Source organism: Oncorhynchus mykiss, chromosome 28 (genome assembly GCF_013265735.2).
Source record: "Oncorhynchus mykiss isolate Arlee chromosome 28, USDA_OmykA_1.1, whole genome shotgun sequence".
Classification (NCBI taxonomy): Eukaryota; Metazoa; Chordata; class Actinopteri; order Salmoniformes; family Salmonidae; genus Oncorhynchus; species Oncorhynchus mykiss.
Window position 1 is genome coordinate 14,234,490 of NC_048592.1, and position 18,239 is coordinate 14,252,728.

Consider the following 18,239-nt stretch of genomic DNA (forward strand, 5'->3'; position numbering starts at 1 on the left):
TTGAATGACTTCAGTATACTCTACAGTGCCCTACTTTTATTTAAATACCATAGACAGGAACAGGAGCATGAGAACAATTATACTCTCTCAACCCAAATGGAGTCAGTTCCTTCAGTACACACACAGGTAGGCAGAGCATGTTTTGGTCATCAATACCTCTTGATTGATTCCTACATCAAAACTCAGGTGTAACGTCGACACAGGGAGTCAGGAAGCAGGTGCTCTTAGTGAGTTTAATATTAATGAACATACAATGATACAAAACAAGAGAAACGTCTGACAAGGAAAGATAACCAATACTGGCTGATAATCGATACAAAAGAGTGCTATATAAAGGGTAAGTAATCAGGGAGTAATGAAGTTCAGGTGTGACTGATGAGATGCAGGAGTGTGTAAAGATTGGTTGCCAGGACCAATGGTTAGTAGACCACTGACGTAGAGCACGAGGAGCGGGCCAGTCCAGACGGCGAAGGTGGAATTCTTGGGTGAGGTTGGGATCTAGGTCGTCCACTGGAACCCAGCACCACTCCTTTGGTCCGTACCCCTCCGAATCCACCAGGCACTGGAGCCAACCCCCATGATGTTGGGAGTCCAGGACTGATCTGACGGCATAGGCAGGGCTCCCCTCGATGTCCAAGGGAGGCGGAGGGGTGTCGTGGGGGACGGCATCAGCCAGGGGACCAGGAACCACCGGCCTGAGGGAAACATGAAAAGGATGGTGAGATCCGGTAGTTAGTGGGGAGTTGTAATCTGTAAGTTAGCTCGTTGACCCTCGGGAGGACCTTGAACGGCCCCACAAACCGGGGACTCAGCTTCTTACAGGACAGGCGGAGAGGGAGGTTCCTGGTGGAGAGCCAGGCGCGTTAGATTGAGGCCGGTACCCAGAAGTGAAGCTGACCGTGATCCCAGGCTTCTCCATGAAAGCCTTCCATACACGTGATGTGAATTGGGGGCCACGATTGGAAGACTTGCTGGATCAATGCCTCAGCGGTAGGGAGACCAGAGAGAGGGATGAAACCGCATGATTTTGAGAATCTATCCACAACCACCAAAATGGTGGTGAAACCATCAGAGGAGGGGAGATCAGTGACAAAATCAATGGGCAGATGAGACCAGGGACACTGAGGCACGGGAAGGGGAAGGTGTCACCAGCTGGAGCGTGCCAGGGAGATTTAGATTGAGTACATACTGAGCATGAGTAGACATGGTGTGCAACATCCTGCGCCAAAGTGGACCACCAGTATTTCTCAGAAAGAGATTGACTGGTGCGGGTGGTACCTGGGTGTCCAGTGGTGAGGGACATGTGTGCCCAGGTCAGCAACCGATCTCTGACCCCCGTGGGGACGTAGATGCGCTCCGTCAGGCAGTAATCCTCCTCTCTGACCAGGAATTGGAGCCACAGGAGGCCAAGGATGACTTTGTGCACGGGTGCGTAAGTGATGAGGAAGGAAAGGCTTTCCTGGTGCTTGGTTCCCACGGTGAGGGTGAGTGGAGCTGTGACGTGCGTAATAGTGCTGGATCCCAATGGTCGCATATCCAACACTTGGACCGGAAACGAAGTGGAGAACGGGTATGAGGTGAAGTGCAGGGAGGAGGCAAGGGCCTGGTCAATAAAATTCCCTGCGGCACCGGAATCCACTAGAGCTAGAGAAACAATAGATGAGTGAAATCGAGACTAAAAAAGGTGATGGAGAACTCATGCCTAACATAGGAGATGATCACGGGGCCGTCCCTCTGCTCTCGTGGATTCCGGTTTGGGACATACCGGACACCGTTGAAGCTGATGCCTCTCCCGGTCGTAAGAGCCGTAACTGTCTCTGACGGCGTCGCTCAGCCGCGGGGAGACGTGTGGCCCCTATCTCCATGGGTTCAGGCTCTGACGGTCAACGAAGGAGGGAGAGAGGTGATGGAGGTGCCGACACTCCCGAAGAAGGTTGCCCAGACAGATGGCCATCGCGATGAGTGTGTCCAAGGTTAGATTAGCATCTCGATACGTCAACTTCGCCTGGAGCTCCCCCCCCCCCCTGCTCCTCTGCCCTCCAGTGGATGGTCAAAGACCCCCCTGAACAGAGCCATGAACCCCTCATAGGAACGCAGCTCCTCTTCTCTCCCAGACAGCAGTAGCCCACTCCCAACACCCGTCCGGTCAGCAGGGAAATAACCGTGGCAACCTCAGACCTCTCCGTGGTGGGGGCTCCCATCTGATGATGAGTGAAATAGAGGGAGCACTGGAGTAGGAAGTCACAGCATTTGGAGGGAGACCCGTCATATTTGTCTGAGAGGGACAAATGGGCATCGCTGACTTGGGCAGACTGTTGGATGGGCTGGGGTGCTGGCTCGACTTGTGGTAGAGAAATGTCTGACAAGCTAACAACCAATGCTGCCTGGTAACTGATAACAAGTGCTATATAAAGGGTAAGTATTCAGGGAGTAATGAAGTCCAGGTGTGACTGATGAGACGCAGGAGTGCGTATAGATGGGTTGCCAGGACCGGTGGTGAGTAGACTGGCGACGTTGAGCGCCGGCGAGGGGGAGCAGGAGTGAAGGTTGGTTATTTGATGGATAAGACAACGTAATGAAACACTCCCTTTGACTGAAAAGGTGAAAGGTTTTATTACAGCAAATCCATCCAAATCTCAACAGTTTGAAATAGCAAGTTAAACATACAAAACACAGCTCACTTAACATAGTTGTTTTTTATTAAATATGTAAAAAGCAGGTCAAGTTATTCACAAATAAAATGCAAACATGCAACACATTTTGGGGAATGCATAATGAGTGGGACATCAGAAGAAAAACATGATCTATTTATAATTATTGACAATACATGTTTACATTCCTTTTCATTTACACAACATACGACTAAAGTATTATGGTGCACTGCTGAGTTCAATAAGAATAAATGCAACATTAAGAAAGGGTATACAATATACGTACTTGGAATATAGTATGTCAAATTACTCAGTGAACTGACTCACAACTTTCCCTAAGACCTGTGGTTCAAAAGTCATGAAAACATCTGAAATATACCCGACTTCCATTGAATACGATGGTGGCTAGTTGCTCTTGAAGTTTAAAAAAAATGTTTACTGTGATCATTCTAGTCTACACTAACCCTTTCCCGTATGATGAAGCCATACTGATGAATCAACCTTGTTTCTGTCACTGTAGCACCAAATAAGGCATTTTTGAGTACGCACTGATTATCTAAATTCTTTGAATTGCTGAAGACAGTCACATGCTACTCATAATTTGTCTAACTTACTACTACTTTTCATTAATAATTCTCATGGACTAAACTGCCTCCCATCGCATAAAGGCAATATCAAGTCTCCTTAGTTTTTAATAAATATAATTTTTGCAATTCAATTTGTAAGTGTGAATTGTGAGAATCTATGGACAGATTGTCCATTCCAGAGTCAAATTACAGTGCAACATATGGAGGAAGGTTAAATAGGAGCTACTACCGGCCCTTCAGGGTTTAGCTTATTGCGTTCTCATGATTAATATGTACAAGTCTTAAAATAAACAATAACTTTGAAACAACGTACATAATGGATGGATCATGGGACCGACCGAGACTGGCAACATACTTAACACGTGCTGTCAGATAAAAAACACGGTCTACTCCATATTACAATTTCATCAAATAGAGAATTTTGAATTACATACTTTTTTCACCCTTTTTCAATGGCCTTGGAAACTTCTGTGATGGTCTGAGCTTTTCTGCATGTGGCGGTATGTAATAACAGCAACCTGGCCACAGCATTTCACCGACAGTCAACAAAACACACAGAACGCAGAACGTCTGAGGGATATCTAAAAAATAAAAAACGAGGGTCGTGCTTCTTTTCACGAGGTTGCTTCATGTGCTCAGTCTTCAAGAGAACGAAAAAGAAACAAACCATTAGGAGAAAAAAAAATGTAATAAAAAGAAACAAAAAAATGATACCTGTAACAAAGTTCTCACAAAGTAAAAGGGCATGGTGGTGGGGACACGGAGGGATGGCAGTCAGTACTCATCCTGCTGATCATCAGGAACCTCTTCTTCATGGACCCCTGGGTCCACGTCCTCCCCCTCTCCTGCACCTTCCTAAGGGGACACAAGCGGTCATAGCAAAATGTTAGGGCAACAACCGCCATAGATCTTTTCTTGTAATTAACAGCATTAGGTAACCTAAATCAATTGCTCAATTAATCAAAGGCCTGTGATTACAAAGAAAATATCTCCCTAGAAAAGAAGGGAGATAATTACTGCCCAATCCAGTACGAACATTCTAGAATCTAAAACAAATGTTGCACAACAACATCCCACACCCAATCCCCTTCGGGAATCTCCTATGAATAATCACTGAAGAGTCAATAACAGCCGATTGACCTGTTCGTCTGCAGAGTACAGGATCTCCATTAGCCTCTCCACGAACTGTGCGCTCTCCTGACCTTGCTCCTGTGCCAGCACTTCCACCTCCCGCAGCTTTCCAAAGTAAAAATCCCTCTCCTTCTCCACCCCCTCCAGTGCAAGTTTTAATGTGTTCACCTGCACACAAAACAAGACAGACAAATTTATATTCCTTTCATATCTTGCTATTTGACTTTAAACAACAACATTTGTCTGTGTGTAAACTGTTCTTGCAGTATTAATGATTTTTCTATTGTCAATCAAATTCAAAATGGTCACGTGCACCATCATAAAACTATTGCTGTTATACACTGCTGCTCCTCTGATCCCCAACTTATTGTTTCTCGGACCCTTTTCATGTTTCTGTTAATCTAATCCTTGTAAAATCAAGATTATGGAATTATCATTCAAGGCAGTTTGGAATTACTTATCATTTTGGTTCTGCCAAACTTAGATATATTAAGTTGTAATGACGTGGTTGTAGTAACTTATATATATGAAGTTGTTATGATGCAGTAGTAGTGGCTTTTTACCTGGTCATTGAGCAATGTGACCTGTGCTTCCAGTTCCCGCTCTCCTTTGGCCGGAGTTGTCGTTGCAACTGGGATTCTTTTGGCTGAAGATGGTCTGGAGGACGGATGGGGGCTGCAAGGGTTTTGTTTCGGCGTTGTTGCGCTCGCCCTGGTTGCTCCTGAACACAAATATAGGTTAGTCAGTCAGTTTCCTAATCTACGTAAACAATGTCTGCTGTACAGAGGGGTATACTACAATCAACGCAGAGTTCTTCCAAAATAATATAAGATGGGCGCTGCACTACCTTGTGGACTTGCTGTGCCACTATGTAAACTTTATTTGTTATCATTTAAGGCTCGAGATTGCAGGAAATGGCAGTTAGGTGTTCAAAAATGCAAAAATCTCTGAGTCCGAGGGCGGACAGAGCCCCCTTTACAGGCATCTTACTCATGTGTACCACCTATTTCAAAACTCCTGGCCAGCTAACATTTTCTGGTTTATTAAGAAAGCTACACTTTGTTTTTGGTTGTCAAGTCAATTAGACCATACCCATTTCAAGCTTATTTCTCAAAAATAAAACTGTTATTTCAGAGTATTTAGGCAAGTAAACTGGCTAACTCATTGATCGTGCTTTGTATTATACCCTTCAGGCGGCTGGTCTTCTTACCTGCAGTGGGGGAGCTGGCTGCGTGGTGTTGAGACTTCTTTGGCAGGTTGAAGATCTGCTCACCGGGGTCAGGTGGGGGGATGGCATCCTGACCCTGTCTGGCCTGAAGTGGGTCGTAATCTTTACCGTCGTAGTTGGCGTCAAAGAACCTCTTGAACCACTGGATGAAGTCAAGGTTGTCCTGAAATCTGGCTTTCACCAGCTTTTCCACAGGAATAATCTTCATATAGAAGTGGAAAGAAATGATCAAGAACAAAAAATTGGGGTACCTGTTTTATAATCTGCACTTCACGTGATATGACACCTTCATTTAAAAATATTTTTTAGGAGCAAAGTGAGCGCGTGTGTGTGTGTGTTTGTTCAATCAAATATAGCCTGGGCTAGCCATAGTAACTAAAGAAAAGCCCTATCTAATGGTAAACTGTTATAAGTAGCTACAGTAGGTCCCGTCAGGACACTACTCACTCAGCCTCATTCTCTCACCTTGTCCACATTCATTCTCTTGAAGGAGGCCTGCAGTAGCTTGAAGTTGTGAATGTACTCATGCTCAAATTTAGCTTGGAACTTAACCTTCTTAAGACTGACGCAGCCAGGGAAGAGCAAATCCATGAACTGGCAGTAGGCCGCTCCTACAAGTGAATGAAAACAAAACCACGTCAGAAGATGTGACACAAAACTACAAATTGTTTCTCTTCTGATACAGGTTCGAAACTAATGATAATGAACACATTATATTTTTCAGCCAACCTAGCACAACACTACCTACGGCAGACCAGACACAACAGGCTTGACAGCGTTGGAAGTGACAAGCAGCTTTAACCTCAAAATAGTACCATTAGCACACCTTGCTACAGGACTGTGTGTGGTTCAGCAGAGATTGGATTACTTGGGGCAGCCATGGCATGGTAGCCACAGCAAGTGTGCAAACTAGTTGTATTTATAGCACTGTCCGTCTTCTCTGTCAGAGCAAGGATAGGTTAGGAGCAGGGTTAGGTTTACACCAGGTTTCTTTGACTATACACATTACTAGATCATTGGCAGAAGCTTGGTGTGGAACAGAGGAAAAGCATGGACATATCTCTCCCACGCCAAAACCGCATCACTCTCCCTTTCATCCTGCATCTCCCTTTCTATGCTAAGCCTATATCCTGAGCCCATAATGAGGTCCTTGGGTCTGGAAGGAAGAACAGTTTACAGCAAGGTTAACAGGGTAATTATTCTTACCTGAGGAGAGCTGCTCCACTTTAGTGTAGTTCAGACCGAGAAGATCGTTAACCCAGGCAGTGATGTCATGCCTGCTCATAGTCTCCTGGGTTATTGAGGTAGAATATACATTGACCGCCATTCCCCAACTGCAAAAGACAGAAAAGGCACTAAGCAGTTAGTTACAATTCATTTTCTCCAAAACATTACCATCTCAAAATGAGGATTTTTTTTTGTAATCTCTTTTACAGAATGGTTAGCCAACATGTTCTGTACACACAATTGTTGACCAACAGATAAAAGCCACCATATAATTTCAACTACTAACATTACATGTAAATGTAAAGCAAGGCAGATAACAACAATACAAACCATCAAGGGGAAACTCGACAGCAAGCCAGTAAACCTAGGCCTATAACCAGAGCTACTAGTAACGAAATAAAGGCACACTGGTCTCAAATCAAATTATGTGAGATCAGTGTGTATGCTGATTTTCATTCCAACCAATTTCCACTGTCAAATTGCTTAACAACATCTATTACAATTTATCTCCATGCATATCACATGTTAGGTCCAGTAATGTAATAACATGTTTGTAATGCGGTTATAATATCGGGATGCCCAATTTAGCTGAAATGTATACAGACTCTTGTAAACAAACTCATAGGAGTTTGAGTGTGGGTGTAGCACAAAATCTATATGGGATGAGTAACAGATTGGATGAGAATAAACAACAACAAAAAAACTGTCATTTTCATAATGAAGAGTTGAGATGTTATCTTCAGAAACATCAACAGAGCAAAGTGACATTAAAGTGATGACTTGCAAACAAATGTTTGAAACTGTTGACCACCCTTCACCGTAAATGCAAAAATGGTCTTTAAGTGTAGCCTACATTATGCAAACGCCTTGTAAAGTGCAGCAAAAAAATAACATTTTTCACAGCTTTGGTATTTGGAATATTTTCATTCTAATGATGAGGCAGGCTGGAGCATATAAGGTCAAAATGTAAGACCTGAATTGCTGTTGCAACATATCATATTCGCCAATGGGTACCCGAAGAAAATAACGGGCCTGGTGCTTAGGACATATGAGCCAAATGTCTAACGTTACCACTATCTATCGCTCCACCATTCCAAATGCAAACATTCAGCTAATGAGTTTAAATCGTTTGTCACATACGGAGGGCTGGCTATAATGCGACGGACAATGCATTTCCATTTGATAAAAATATGGTAACAGCTAACGTTAGTCTACAATTACATCAAGCGCATAGTCAACATCCTAACAGCTAAACCCTAAACATGAATGGCAAAAGCTGACAAGATGTGGACTGGAGTTTCGTTTTCCAACTAACCTCTTCCATTGATTGCGCACTGAGACAGAAAATCGGACAGCCGTTCTCGTGTCAACAAAGCGGATGTACTGCTAGCTTTGTTAGCTCATTGGCTCTACTTGACCCAAACAAACGAGTTTATATATATTTTTTATAACGGTGACCCTTTTCCCAGAACACACGATTGGGTAGCGTGGGGCCAACAAGAATATTCTAGCAGCTATTGCTATCATTACAGTCAAGACAGTGACTGTATTTGACAATGAAGCAAGCTAACTTGCTAGTTTTTCCCCACAGCGGTCCCTTTTCCAACTGGCCAGACAATGTGTGTTATTTTATGTTTAAATGTCACCGATTTCGCTTTGGCATTATTGTGAACTTGCATGGGCCTCCTCAAGACAATTTACGCCATGGTCAAGAAACAGTCACCAAGAAGGAAATACATCCAACGTTATGCACGAGCTGATACATTGTAACAGAATTGAAAAGGAGCGAGCGGATGGCGTGGAAAAATCCAATGCTCCTGAAACAAATGTTCAGAGTTTTGCAGCAACCTTATTATTGCTCAAAGCCTTGCTGTGAAGCCACGCCGAATGCGGCATTTGCACTGATTTACCTGTAGGCGCGCTCTCCTCGCACTGTATTTTTTCTGTAAGGAATGCAGTTGGATCCATCCGTTGGGATGATGTCGTTGTTATTCTCTCCATTTGGGGACAGTGCTTGGGTGGGCCCTGGCATTGGGTCTCTAAAATATTGAACAGATTACCTGTTCTCTCTCTATGAAAGGACGATGCGATATAAAGTGCCGCACCTCGGGCTCGTTCTCCTGTCTGCTTATTCTTCACAAATCTGACTCTGATGACGTAGGTGCACCCTAACCAACCACGTGACTGGTGATGGGGGCGCGCTTCTTGGACAGTGGACGGAGAATTCCACGAATAGAAAACGAAGGGACATAGCATACACACACACACACACACACACACACACACACACACATACATACATACACATACATACATATATATATATAAAAACCTTTATTTAACTAGGCAAGTCAGTTAAGAACAAATTCTTATTTACAATGATGGCCTACCAAAAGGCCTCATGCGGGACGGGGGCTGGGATTAAAAATATACATAAATTAAATAAAAATATAGGACAAAATACACATCACACAAGAGAGACAACACGCTATAGAGAGAGGCCTAAGACGACAACATAGCATGGTAGCAACACAACATGACAACAACATGGTAGCAACAATATGGCTGCAGAACAAAACATGGTAAAACATGATTGGGCACAGACAGCAGCAAAGGGCAAGAAGGTAGAGACAACAATACATCACGCAAAGCAGCCACAACTGTCAGTAAGAGTGTCATTGAATAAGTCTTTGAATTAGAGTGTTTTGGTGTTTGAGTGTTTGTTGCAGCTCGTTCCAGTCGCTAGCTGCAGTGAACTGAAAAGAGGAGCAACCCAGGGATGTGTGTGCTTTGGGGACTTTAACAGAATGTGACTGGCAGAATGGGTGTTGGATGAGGGCTGCAGTAGATATGTCAGATCGGGGGGAGTGAGGCCTAAGAGGGTTTTATAAATGAGCATCAACCAGTGGGTCTTGCGAAGGGTATACAGAGATTACCAGTTTACAGAGGAGTAGAGTGCAGTGATGTGTCCTATTAGGAGCAATGGTGGCAAATCTGATGGCCGAATGGTAAAGAACATCTAGCCGCTCGAGAGCACTCTTACCTGTCGATCTATAAATTACGTCTCCGTAATCTAGCAGGTAGGATGGTCATCTGAATCAGGGTTAGTTTGGCAGCTGGGGTGAAAGAGGAGCGATTACGATAGAGGAAACCAATTCTAGATTTACCTTAAGGGGTGGTAGGTAGCCTAGTGGATAGAGCTTTGGGCCAATAACCAAAAGGTTGCTGGGTCGAATCCCCGAGCTGACAAGGTAATCTGTTGTTCTGCCCCTGAACAAGGCAGTTAATCCACGGTTCCCCTGTAGGCCGTCATTGTAAATAATAATTTGTTCTTAAATGACTTGCCTAGTTAAATAAAGCTTACATTTAAAACATCTTTAAAAAATATTTAGCCTTCAGCTTTGATATGTGCTGAGAGAAGGACAGTGTACCGTCTAGCCAAACACTCAAACTTTAGACCTCAAGCTCTAAACCATCAGAGGTAGTAGTCACTCCTGTGGGGAGAGGGGCATTCTTCTTACCAAACCACATGACCTTTGTTTTTGAGGTGTTCAGAACAAGGTTAAGGGCAGAGAAAGCTTTTTGGACATTAAGAAAGCTTTGTTGTAGAGTGTTTAACACAAAATCCAGGGAGGGGCCAGTTGAGTATAATACTGTATCATCTGCATATAAATGGATGAGAGAGCTTCCTACTGCCAGAGCTATGTTGTTGATGTAAATTGAGAGGAGCGTGGGGCATATGGCCACTTTCTCACTCATACGCTAAAATGCTTTCTTTATTTTGTGTCTCTGCTTCAATAGCTGGTCTACTTGTAGATATTTAAATGACAGGACTAAATTATAAGATTATGCATCTATTGTGCTCAGTGGCGACTTGTCATTCAACTGTTTTGAGCCCCACATTAAAAAAATACAAAATCATATTTTTTTTAGGCTTGCCTGTTTTGCAGGTTATTTTGGCATTAATACGTGTCACATATCATATAGCAAACAATGTAAAAATATATATCATTAAGTTAATAAAGCCACATACAAACATGGTCTCTTTTTTGTTGTCTTGAGTAACGCTTCGATCACACCAACAGCGTCATTGCATTTTGGTACACCAGAATCACATTCATTTCCAATGAAACGCTGCGCTTGCCTAGTGGTGCAAATGTTGGATTTATCGAACGTATGCGTCAAACTGTATGCGTAGACGGCTTGACAGAAATGGTAGCAGAAGGTGAATGTTGAACTTTTGTTGCATACATATTCAGATGATGCTGTGTACTATTTTGTGCAATGACGCTGTCGGTGTGATCGAAGTGTAAGGAGGCTCCAAAATGCAGGTGTTTCAGCCTAGCTCAATGCTTTGTGTGGTGGTGGGGCAAGCCATCGTAAAATACGGAGCTTTGCGGCTTGATTGGCTCAGTGTTCTGTCACTAATGGGGACACTATGGGTAGAGCTCGGAAATTCAAACCCCTTGAGTGCTACCATAGAGTTACATTAGAAGTGCCCATCCAAGAAGGCTCAAGGTCATTGGCCACAGATATAACGTGATTTGACGTCATTCTATCTACAGTAGCTTTGATTGGACTGATCATGTCAACATCACACTTTTAAAATCTTAGCTAGCAGACATCATCATGAATCAAGTCGACAATCTACTGGCAAATCCTTTTTAATCCTTGTCATATGAAGAGAAATAATGAAGATGAATTATAGATAAAATGTTAAGTTGCTCCTGGGCCATTGGACATAAAAATTACACAACAAGTAGGAAATCGCAAATTCAACAATGAGTGGTTTGGAAGGATTTAGTGGCTAACTGCAAGCATTGCAAAGCAATCATTAGCCTGCTATTCAGTGGAGTGGCTGTGTGGTCCCAAGTATAAGATTAAGAGTCTGTTTTCCTAGTTTAAAGGTGACCAAGAACCCGATGGTCCCTCTGACAGAGCTCCAGAGTTCCTCTGTGGAGATGGGAGAACCTTCCAGAAGGACAACCATCTCTGCAGCACTCCACCAATCAGGTCTTTGTGGTAGACAGAAGCCACTCGTCATTAAAAGGCATATGACAGCCCAATTGGAGTTTGCCAAAAGGCACTTAAGGGCCTCTCAGACCATGAGAAACAGGATTCTCTGGTCTGATGAAACCAAGATTTAACTCTTTGGCCACTTCTGGAGGAAACCTGGCACCATCCCTACGGTGAAGCATGGTGGTGGCAGCATCATGCTGTGGGGATTTTTTTCAGCGGCAGGGACTGAGAGACTAGTCAGGATTGAGGCAAAAATGAATGGAGCAAAGTACAGAGAGATCCTTCATGAAAAGCTGCTCCAGAGCACTCAGGACCTCAGACTGGGGTGAAGGTTCACCTTCTAACAGGACAACAACCATAAGCACACAGCCAAGACAACACAGAAGTGGCTTCGGGACAAGTCTCTGAATGTCCTTGAGTGGCCCAGTCAGAGCCCTAACTTGAACCCGATCTAATCTCTCGTGAGACCTGAAAATAGCTGTGCAGCGACGCTCACCATCCAACCTGACAGAGCTTGAGAGGATCTGCAGAGAAGAATGGGAGAAACTCCCCAATTACAGGTGTGCCAAGCTTGTAGAGTCATACCCAAGATGACTCGAGGCTGTAATCGCTGCCAAAAGTGCTTCAGCAAAGTACTGAGTAAAGTGTCTGAATACTTATGTAAATGCGATATTTCAGTCTTTTTATTTCTAATAAATTTGCAAAAATGTCTAAAAACCTGTTATTATGGGGTATTGTGTGTAGATTGATGAGGTGAAAAAACTATTTAAAGGGGTCTGAATTATTTCTGAATGTACTGTACATAGCGGGCCGCACTGGCCCCACTGACACGCCACATGGCAGGCTGGGAGCAGTAAAGGGTCAGCTGTAGGGCAGCACCTGGTTAGGCCGGGCGCGTAAAGACCTGCCTTGCTCAAGGACACAATAGTTGTAGGTTGCACCTGAGAAAGTGATGCCAGTAACCTCTGGTTGCCAGTTGACTGATTCCTGTGAATCCCGACAGATTCTCCCAGGGTTAGACATTCCAACCATTCCAATGATTATTGTCATGCAGAGTTAGGGTTGCAAAGCTACCAGCAATTTACTAAAATGACCGGAATCTATGGTAATTTAGGTCATTAACAGGTTATATATGGCAATCTATTGCAATTGTAGTCATTTTTGGTCTGTTCTAATGAATATTGTCATAGAACAAGCAAGATGCCGTCTACACATTGCATTGGGGCAAAACTATCAGCGTTTTGTGTGATGATGAAAGCTTTATGCTGACACATAGCCAGAGTTGCTGAAAAAATAACTCTGCCTCCCAACAATAGCCAATGTTTGCTATTGACAGCCTGACTGTCTTTACCTTGTACTTTTTACCCCTTTTTCTCTCCAATTTCATGATATCCAATTGGTAGTTACAGTCTTGTCCCGTCGCTGCAATTCCGGTATGGACTCGGGAGAGGCAAAGGTCAAGAGCCATGCGTCTTCTGAAACACGACCCTGCCAAGCCGCACTGCTGTGCACCAATGTGTCTGAGGAAACACCATACAACTGGCGACACAAGTGAGCGTACAGGTGCCCGGCACTCCACAAGAAGTCATTAGAGTGCAATGGGACAACAACATCCCAGCTGGCCAAACCCTCCTTTAACCTGGACGACGCTGGGCCAATTGTGCGCCGTGGGTCTCCCGGTTGCGGCCGGCTGCGAACAGCCCGGAATCGAACCCAGGTCTGTAGTGGCACCTCTAGCATTGCGATGCAGTGCCTTAGACCGCTGCCCCGCTTTAGACCGCTGCACCAATCGTGAGGCGTGTTTTCCTTTTTTTTATGCTGTGTAGGCCTAAATATAGCTCGACTAGATAGCTACATGTAGGCCAACTCCCCTTCTGAAAAAAAACATGCTATTTTTGTTTCTTTTTAACCATTTTAATTGAAAACAATCACAGTAAGTTACTCAATTGTTACCCAGAAATTATTTGATATTGAGATAAAAATGACTGCATTGGACCTTTAACATTGCAAAATAAATAAGTGTGTGAAAGAAATGAAGAATATTTCATGCTGAAACCCTCATATTAAACACCAATGGTATTCACTAAGTTGGTTTATATTTAGGATAATGTTTTACAGGTTTGTCCAAATGTTTTTATCATCTTATTTGATTATTTTATATATTTCACGTGTTAAGGCCATACAGAGGGACAGAGATACAATATACACTGCTCAAAAAATAAAGGGAACACTAAAATAACACATCCTAGATCTGAATGAATGAAATATGCTTATTAAATAGTTTTTTCTTTACATAGTTGAATGTGCTGACAACAAAATCACAAAAATGATCAATGGAAATCAAATTTATCAACCCATGGAGGTCTGGATTTGGAGTCACACTCAAAATTAAAGTGGAAAACCACACTACAGGCTGATCCAACTTTGATGTCCTTAAAACAAGTCAAAATGAGGCTCAGTAGTGTGTGTGGCCTCCACGTGCCTGTATGACCTCCCTACAACTCCTGGACAGTCTGTGGTGCAACGTGACGTTGGTGGATGGAGCGAGACATGATGTCCCAGATGTGCTCAATTGGATTCAGGTCTGGGGAACGGGCGGGCCAGTCCATAGCATTAATGCCTTCCTCTTGCAGGAACTGCTGACACACTCCAGCCACATGAGGTCTAGCATTGTCTTGCATTAGGAGGAACCCAGGGCCAACCGCACCAGCATATGGTTTCACAAGGGGTCTGAGGATAACCGCCAAACCGGTCATGTTGGAGGATGTTGCAGGCAGCAGAACGTTCTCCACGGCGTCTCCAGACTCTGTCACGTCTGTCACATGTGCTCAGTGTGAACCTGCTTTCATCTGTAAAGAGCACAGGGCGCCAGTGGCGAATTTGCCAATCTTGGTGTTCTCTGGCAAATGCCAAACATCCTGCACGGTGTTGGGCTGTAAGCACAACCCCCACCTGTGGACGTCGGGCCCTCATGCCACCCTCATGGAGTCTGTTTCTGACCGTTTGAGCAGACACATGCACATTTGTGGCCTGCTGGAGGTCCTTTTGCTGGGCTCTGGCAGTGCTCCTCCTGCTCCTCCTTGCACAAAGGCGGAGGTAGCGGTCCTGCTGCTGGGTTGTTGCCCTCCTACAGCCTCCTCCACGTCTCCTGATGTACTGGCCTGTCTCCTGGTAGCGCCTCCATGCTCTAGACACTACGCTGACAGACACAGCAAACCTTCTTGCCACAGCTCGCATTGATGTGCCATCCTGGATGAGCTGCACTACCTGAGCCACTTGTGTGGGTTGTAGACTCCGTCTCATGCTACCACTAGAGTGAAAGCACCGCCAGCATTCAAAAGTGACCAAAACATCAGCCAGGAAGCATAGGAACTGAAAAGTGGTCTGGGTTCACCACCTGCAGAACCACTCCTTTATTGGGGGTGTCTTGCTAATTGCCTATAATTTCCACCTGTTGTCTATTCCATTTGCACAACAGCATGTGAAATGTATTGTCAGTGTTGCTTCCTAAGTGGGCAGTTTGATTTCAGAGAAGTGTGATTGACTTGGAGTTACATTGTGTTGTTTAAGTGTTCCCTTTATTTTTTTGAGCAGTGTATATACAAAGGTATGTGGACACCCCTTCAAATGAGTGGATTCAGCTATTTCAGCCACACCCGTTGCTGACAGGTGTATAAAATCGAGGACACCACCATGCAGTCTCCATAGACAAATATTGCCAGTAGAATGGCCTTACTGAAGAGCTCAGTGACTTTCAACGTGGCACCGTCATGGGATGCCACCTTTCCAACAAGTCAGTAAATCAAATTTCTGCCTTGCTAGAGCTAACCAGGTCAACTGTAAGTGTTGTTATTGTGAAATGGAAACATCTAGGAGCAAGAAAAGGCTCAGCTGCGAAGTGGTAGGCCACACAAGCGCACAGAAGTGCTGAAGCACGTAGTGTGTAAAAAAACACCTGTCCTCAGTTGCAACACTCACTACAGAGTTCCAAACTGCCTCTGGAAGCAGCATCAGCACAATACATGTTTGTCGGAAGCTTCATGAAATGGGTTTCCATGGCCGAGCAGCCACACACAAGCCTAAGATCACCATGTGCAATGCCAAGCGTTGACTGGAGTGGTGTAAAGCTCATCACCATTGAACTCTGGGCTGGAGTGGTGTAAAGCTCATCACCATTGAACTCTGGAGCAGTGGAAAAGCGTTCTTTCGAGTGATGAATCACGCTTCACCATCTGGGATTCCGACTGACTAATCTGGGTTTGGCGTATGCCAGGAGAACGCTACCTGCCTGAATGCATAGCGAAAACTGTCAAGTTTGGTGGAGGAGGAATAATGGTCTGGGGCTGTTATCATGGTTCGGGCTAGGCCCCTTAGTTCCAGTGAAGGGACATCTTAACGCTACAGCATACAATGGCATTCTAGATGATGCTGTGCTTCCAACTTTGTGGCAACAGTTTGGTAAAGGCCTTTTCCTATTTCAGCATTTTCCTATTTCAGCATGCCCCCATACACAAAGCGAGGTCCATACAGAATTGTTTGTCGAGATCGGTGTGGAAGAACTTGACTGGCCTGCACAGAGCCCTGACCTCAACCCTATCGAACACCTTTGGGATGAAATGGAACGCCGACTGCGAGCCAGGCATAAGCGCCAAACATCTGTGCCCGACATCACTAATGCTCGTGGCTGAATGGAAGCAAGTCCCCGCAGCAATGTTCCAACATCTAGTGGAATGCCTTCCCAGAAGAGTGAAGGCTGTTATAGCCGAAAAGAGGGGACCAAGTCCATATTAATACCCATGATTTTGGAATGAGATGTTCGATGAGCTGGTGTCCACATACTTTTGGTCATGTAGTCTACTTTAGTTTACTCGTAAACTTCTAAAGTTTCCAGTTTTGCAACCCTATGCATAATTGACATACCTCAGTGTGTGAATATAGAATGGATCTTTTGATCATCTCTGAACAATGAATTGAAACTTGTTTTGTTTTTATATACACAATTGGAATGAAATAGAAGCCAGCCTAAATTGTAATCTTCTGACTGTGCACACGCTTTATTTTTGGTAAACTACAACACAGTGGACTATTCAGTCAGTGCACGCACACATGATTAATAAAATAATGTCCAAAGAGATTGCATGGAATTATTGTGATTTGCCACATAGGTGTTCTCCATGCAAACATAATGACTGCAGAAATCATGCCATAATGCAAAAATGCCAAGTTGACCTGAGAATTTCAGATCTCAACATGCATTTTTTAGCAGCTGCTGTGCGGCATCAGCTGTCTCGGCCACCTTGCTGGCTGCAGCTGAATTGCAACATTGATTAGCACCGTGCCATTGTGGTGTCATTGTTAAATGTGTTGAACCCGAACAACAATACAATTAGGATATGTCTCTGGTGGCTGAGACTTGCAATGAACTTAATAGTTGAACGTCATTTTTTACAAGCTTTTGCTTGGTTTTCGATATCCAAGTTTGACATTCTTGCAACTTTAGCAAGAGAGTTTTGGCTACAAATGTGCAGTCCCCTGTCCCGCGCACAGTGGTTTAAATGTGCATTAAGTGTCAATTGTGAAAACGACACAGACCAAAATGAAAGTGGAGTAGTGACTGAAACTTTCTTGCTAGTTGGCCAGCTGTCAAACCAAACAGTTAGCATGCCAGCTAGTTAGCTAACTAATCAAGGCATAACTAGTCAACATCGGCTCCGGTAGCTAGCACCAGAGGCGGAAGAGGAAGCGAGACATCCAACTGCCTAATTCTTTCTGGTTCATATACTGTCAATTAACTAGCAGACCAGACCTTAGCTGCTTTAATGCATTGGTGCCCCGTTAAGATGACCGGAACTGACCCATTTTTTCTACGGTAAACGGCCAAAGTGGGACATCTTCATTTATCCACCATCTTTGCTAGTGTACTGTACACTGGACTAGCTAACCAGTTAGCAATAATTACAAACTCACTTTGACAGAAACTGGTGGCCAAGATATTTACCACATTACATCGAGTATAATTCAAAAACACAACACTGAAGTGTACATGTCCTGAAACATATCCCACACGTTTATTATTATGAATATATATTTTTTATCACACATTGCAACCGTAGATCTTTGACTCACCAGTGAACTCAGGTCCCAGGTTACTTCGTCTTAAAAAAAACGGCTCTATCCATTCAATGAAGGGACTTGATTAATCCGGCCCGGTTTCCCGTGTAGGAGTGTTTTGCAACTGGTGAAAGTTGATCGGAAGTCGGGAAAAAATTAGGTAAAATCATGATGTCAGTTATCTTCAGGCCATAAAGTTGGAGCGCTAGAAAAAAAATATGCTAGATTTTCCGACTTGGAATTCCAAGTTGGATGACCGTTTTTAAAACGATTTTCCCAGTCAAG

General features: G+C 44.0%; 1 protein-coding gene across 4 annotated transcripts; it reads right to left on the bottom strand.

Annotated features, from left to right (window-relative positions):
* Positions 1 to 219: 219 nt before the first annotated feature.
* Positions 220 to 18,231, bottom strand: mapre2 (microtubule-associated protein, RP/EB family, member 2). 4 transcript variants are annotated; one of them, XR_002471334.2, is made up of 8 exons: positions 8,735 to 8,978; positions 6,804 to 6,931; positions 6,063 to 6,208; positions 5,580 to 5,799; positions 4,933 to 5,090; positions 4,379 to 4,537; positions 3,953 to 4,093; positions 220 to 695 (listed from the first exon to the last, which is right to left on the bottom strand). XR_002471334.2 is itself a non-coding variant. In XM_021589238.2 (8 exons), the coding sequence occupies exons 1-7, from the start codon at positions 8,854 to 8,856 to the stop codon at positions 4,013 to 4,015; spliced, it is 1,014 nt and encodes a 337-aa protein (XP_021444913.1). In that variant the 5' UTR covers positions 8,857 to 8,978; the 3' UTR covers positions 2,589 to 3,878; positions 3,971 to 4,012. The 4 variants fall into 4 exon arrangements, 3 of the variants coding, with proteins under 3 accessions (XP_021444913.1, XP_021444914.1, XP_021444912.1); XM_021589238.2 differs by lacking the exon at positions 220 to 695 and adding an exon at positions 2,589 to 3,878 and having other exon boundaries at positions 3,971 to 4,093; XM_021589239.2 differs by lacking the exons at positions 220 to 695; positions 8,735 to 8,978 and adding an exon at positions 17,970 to 18,231 and having other exon boundaries at positions 2,589 to 4,093.
* Positions 18,232 to 18,239: the final 8 nt, after the last annotated feature.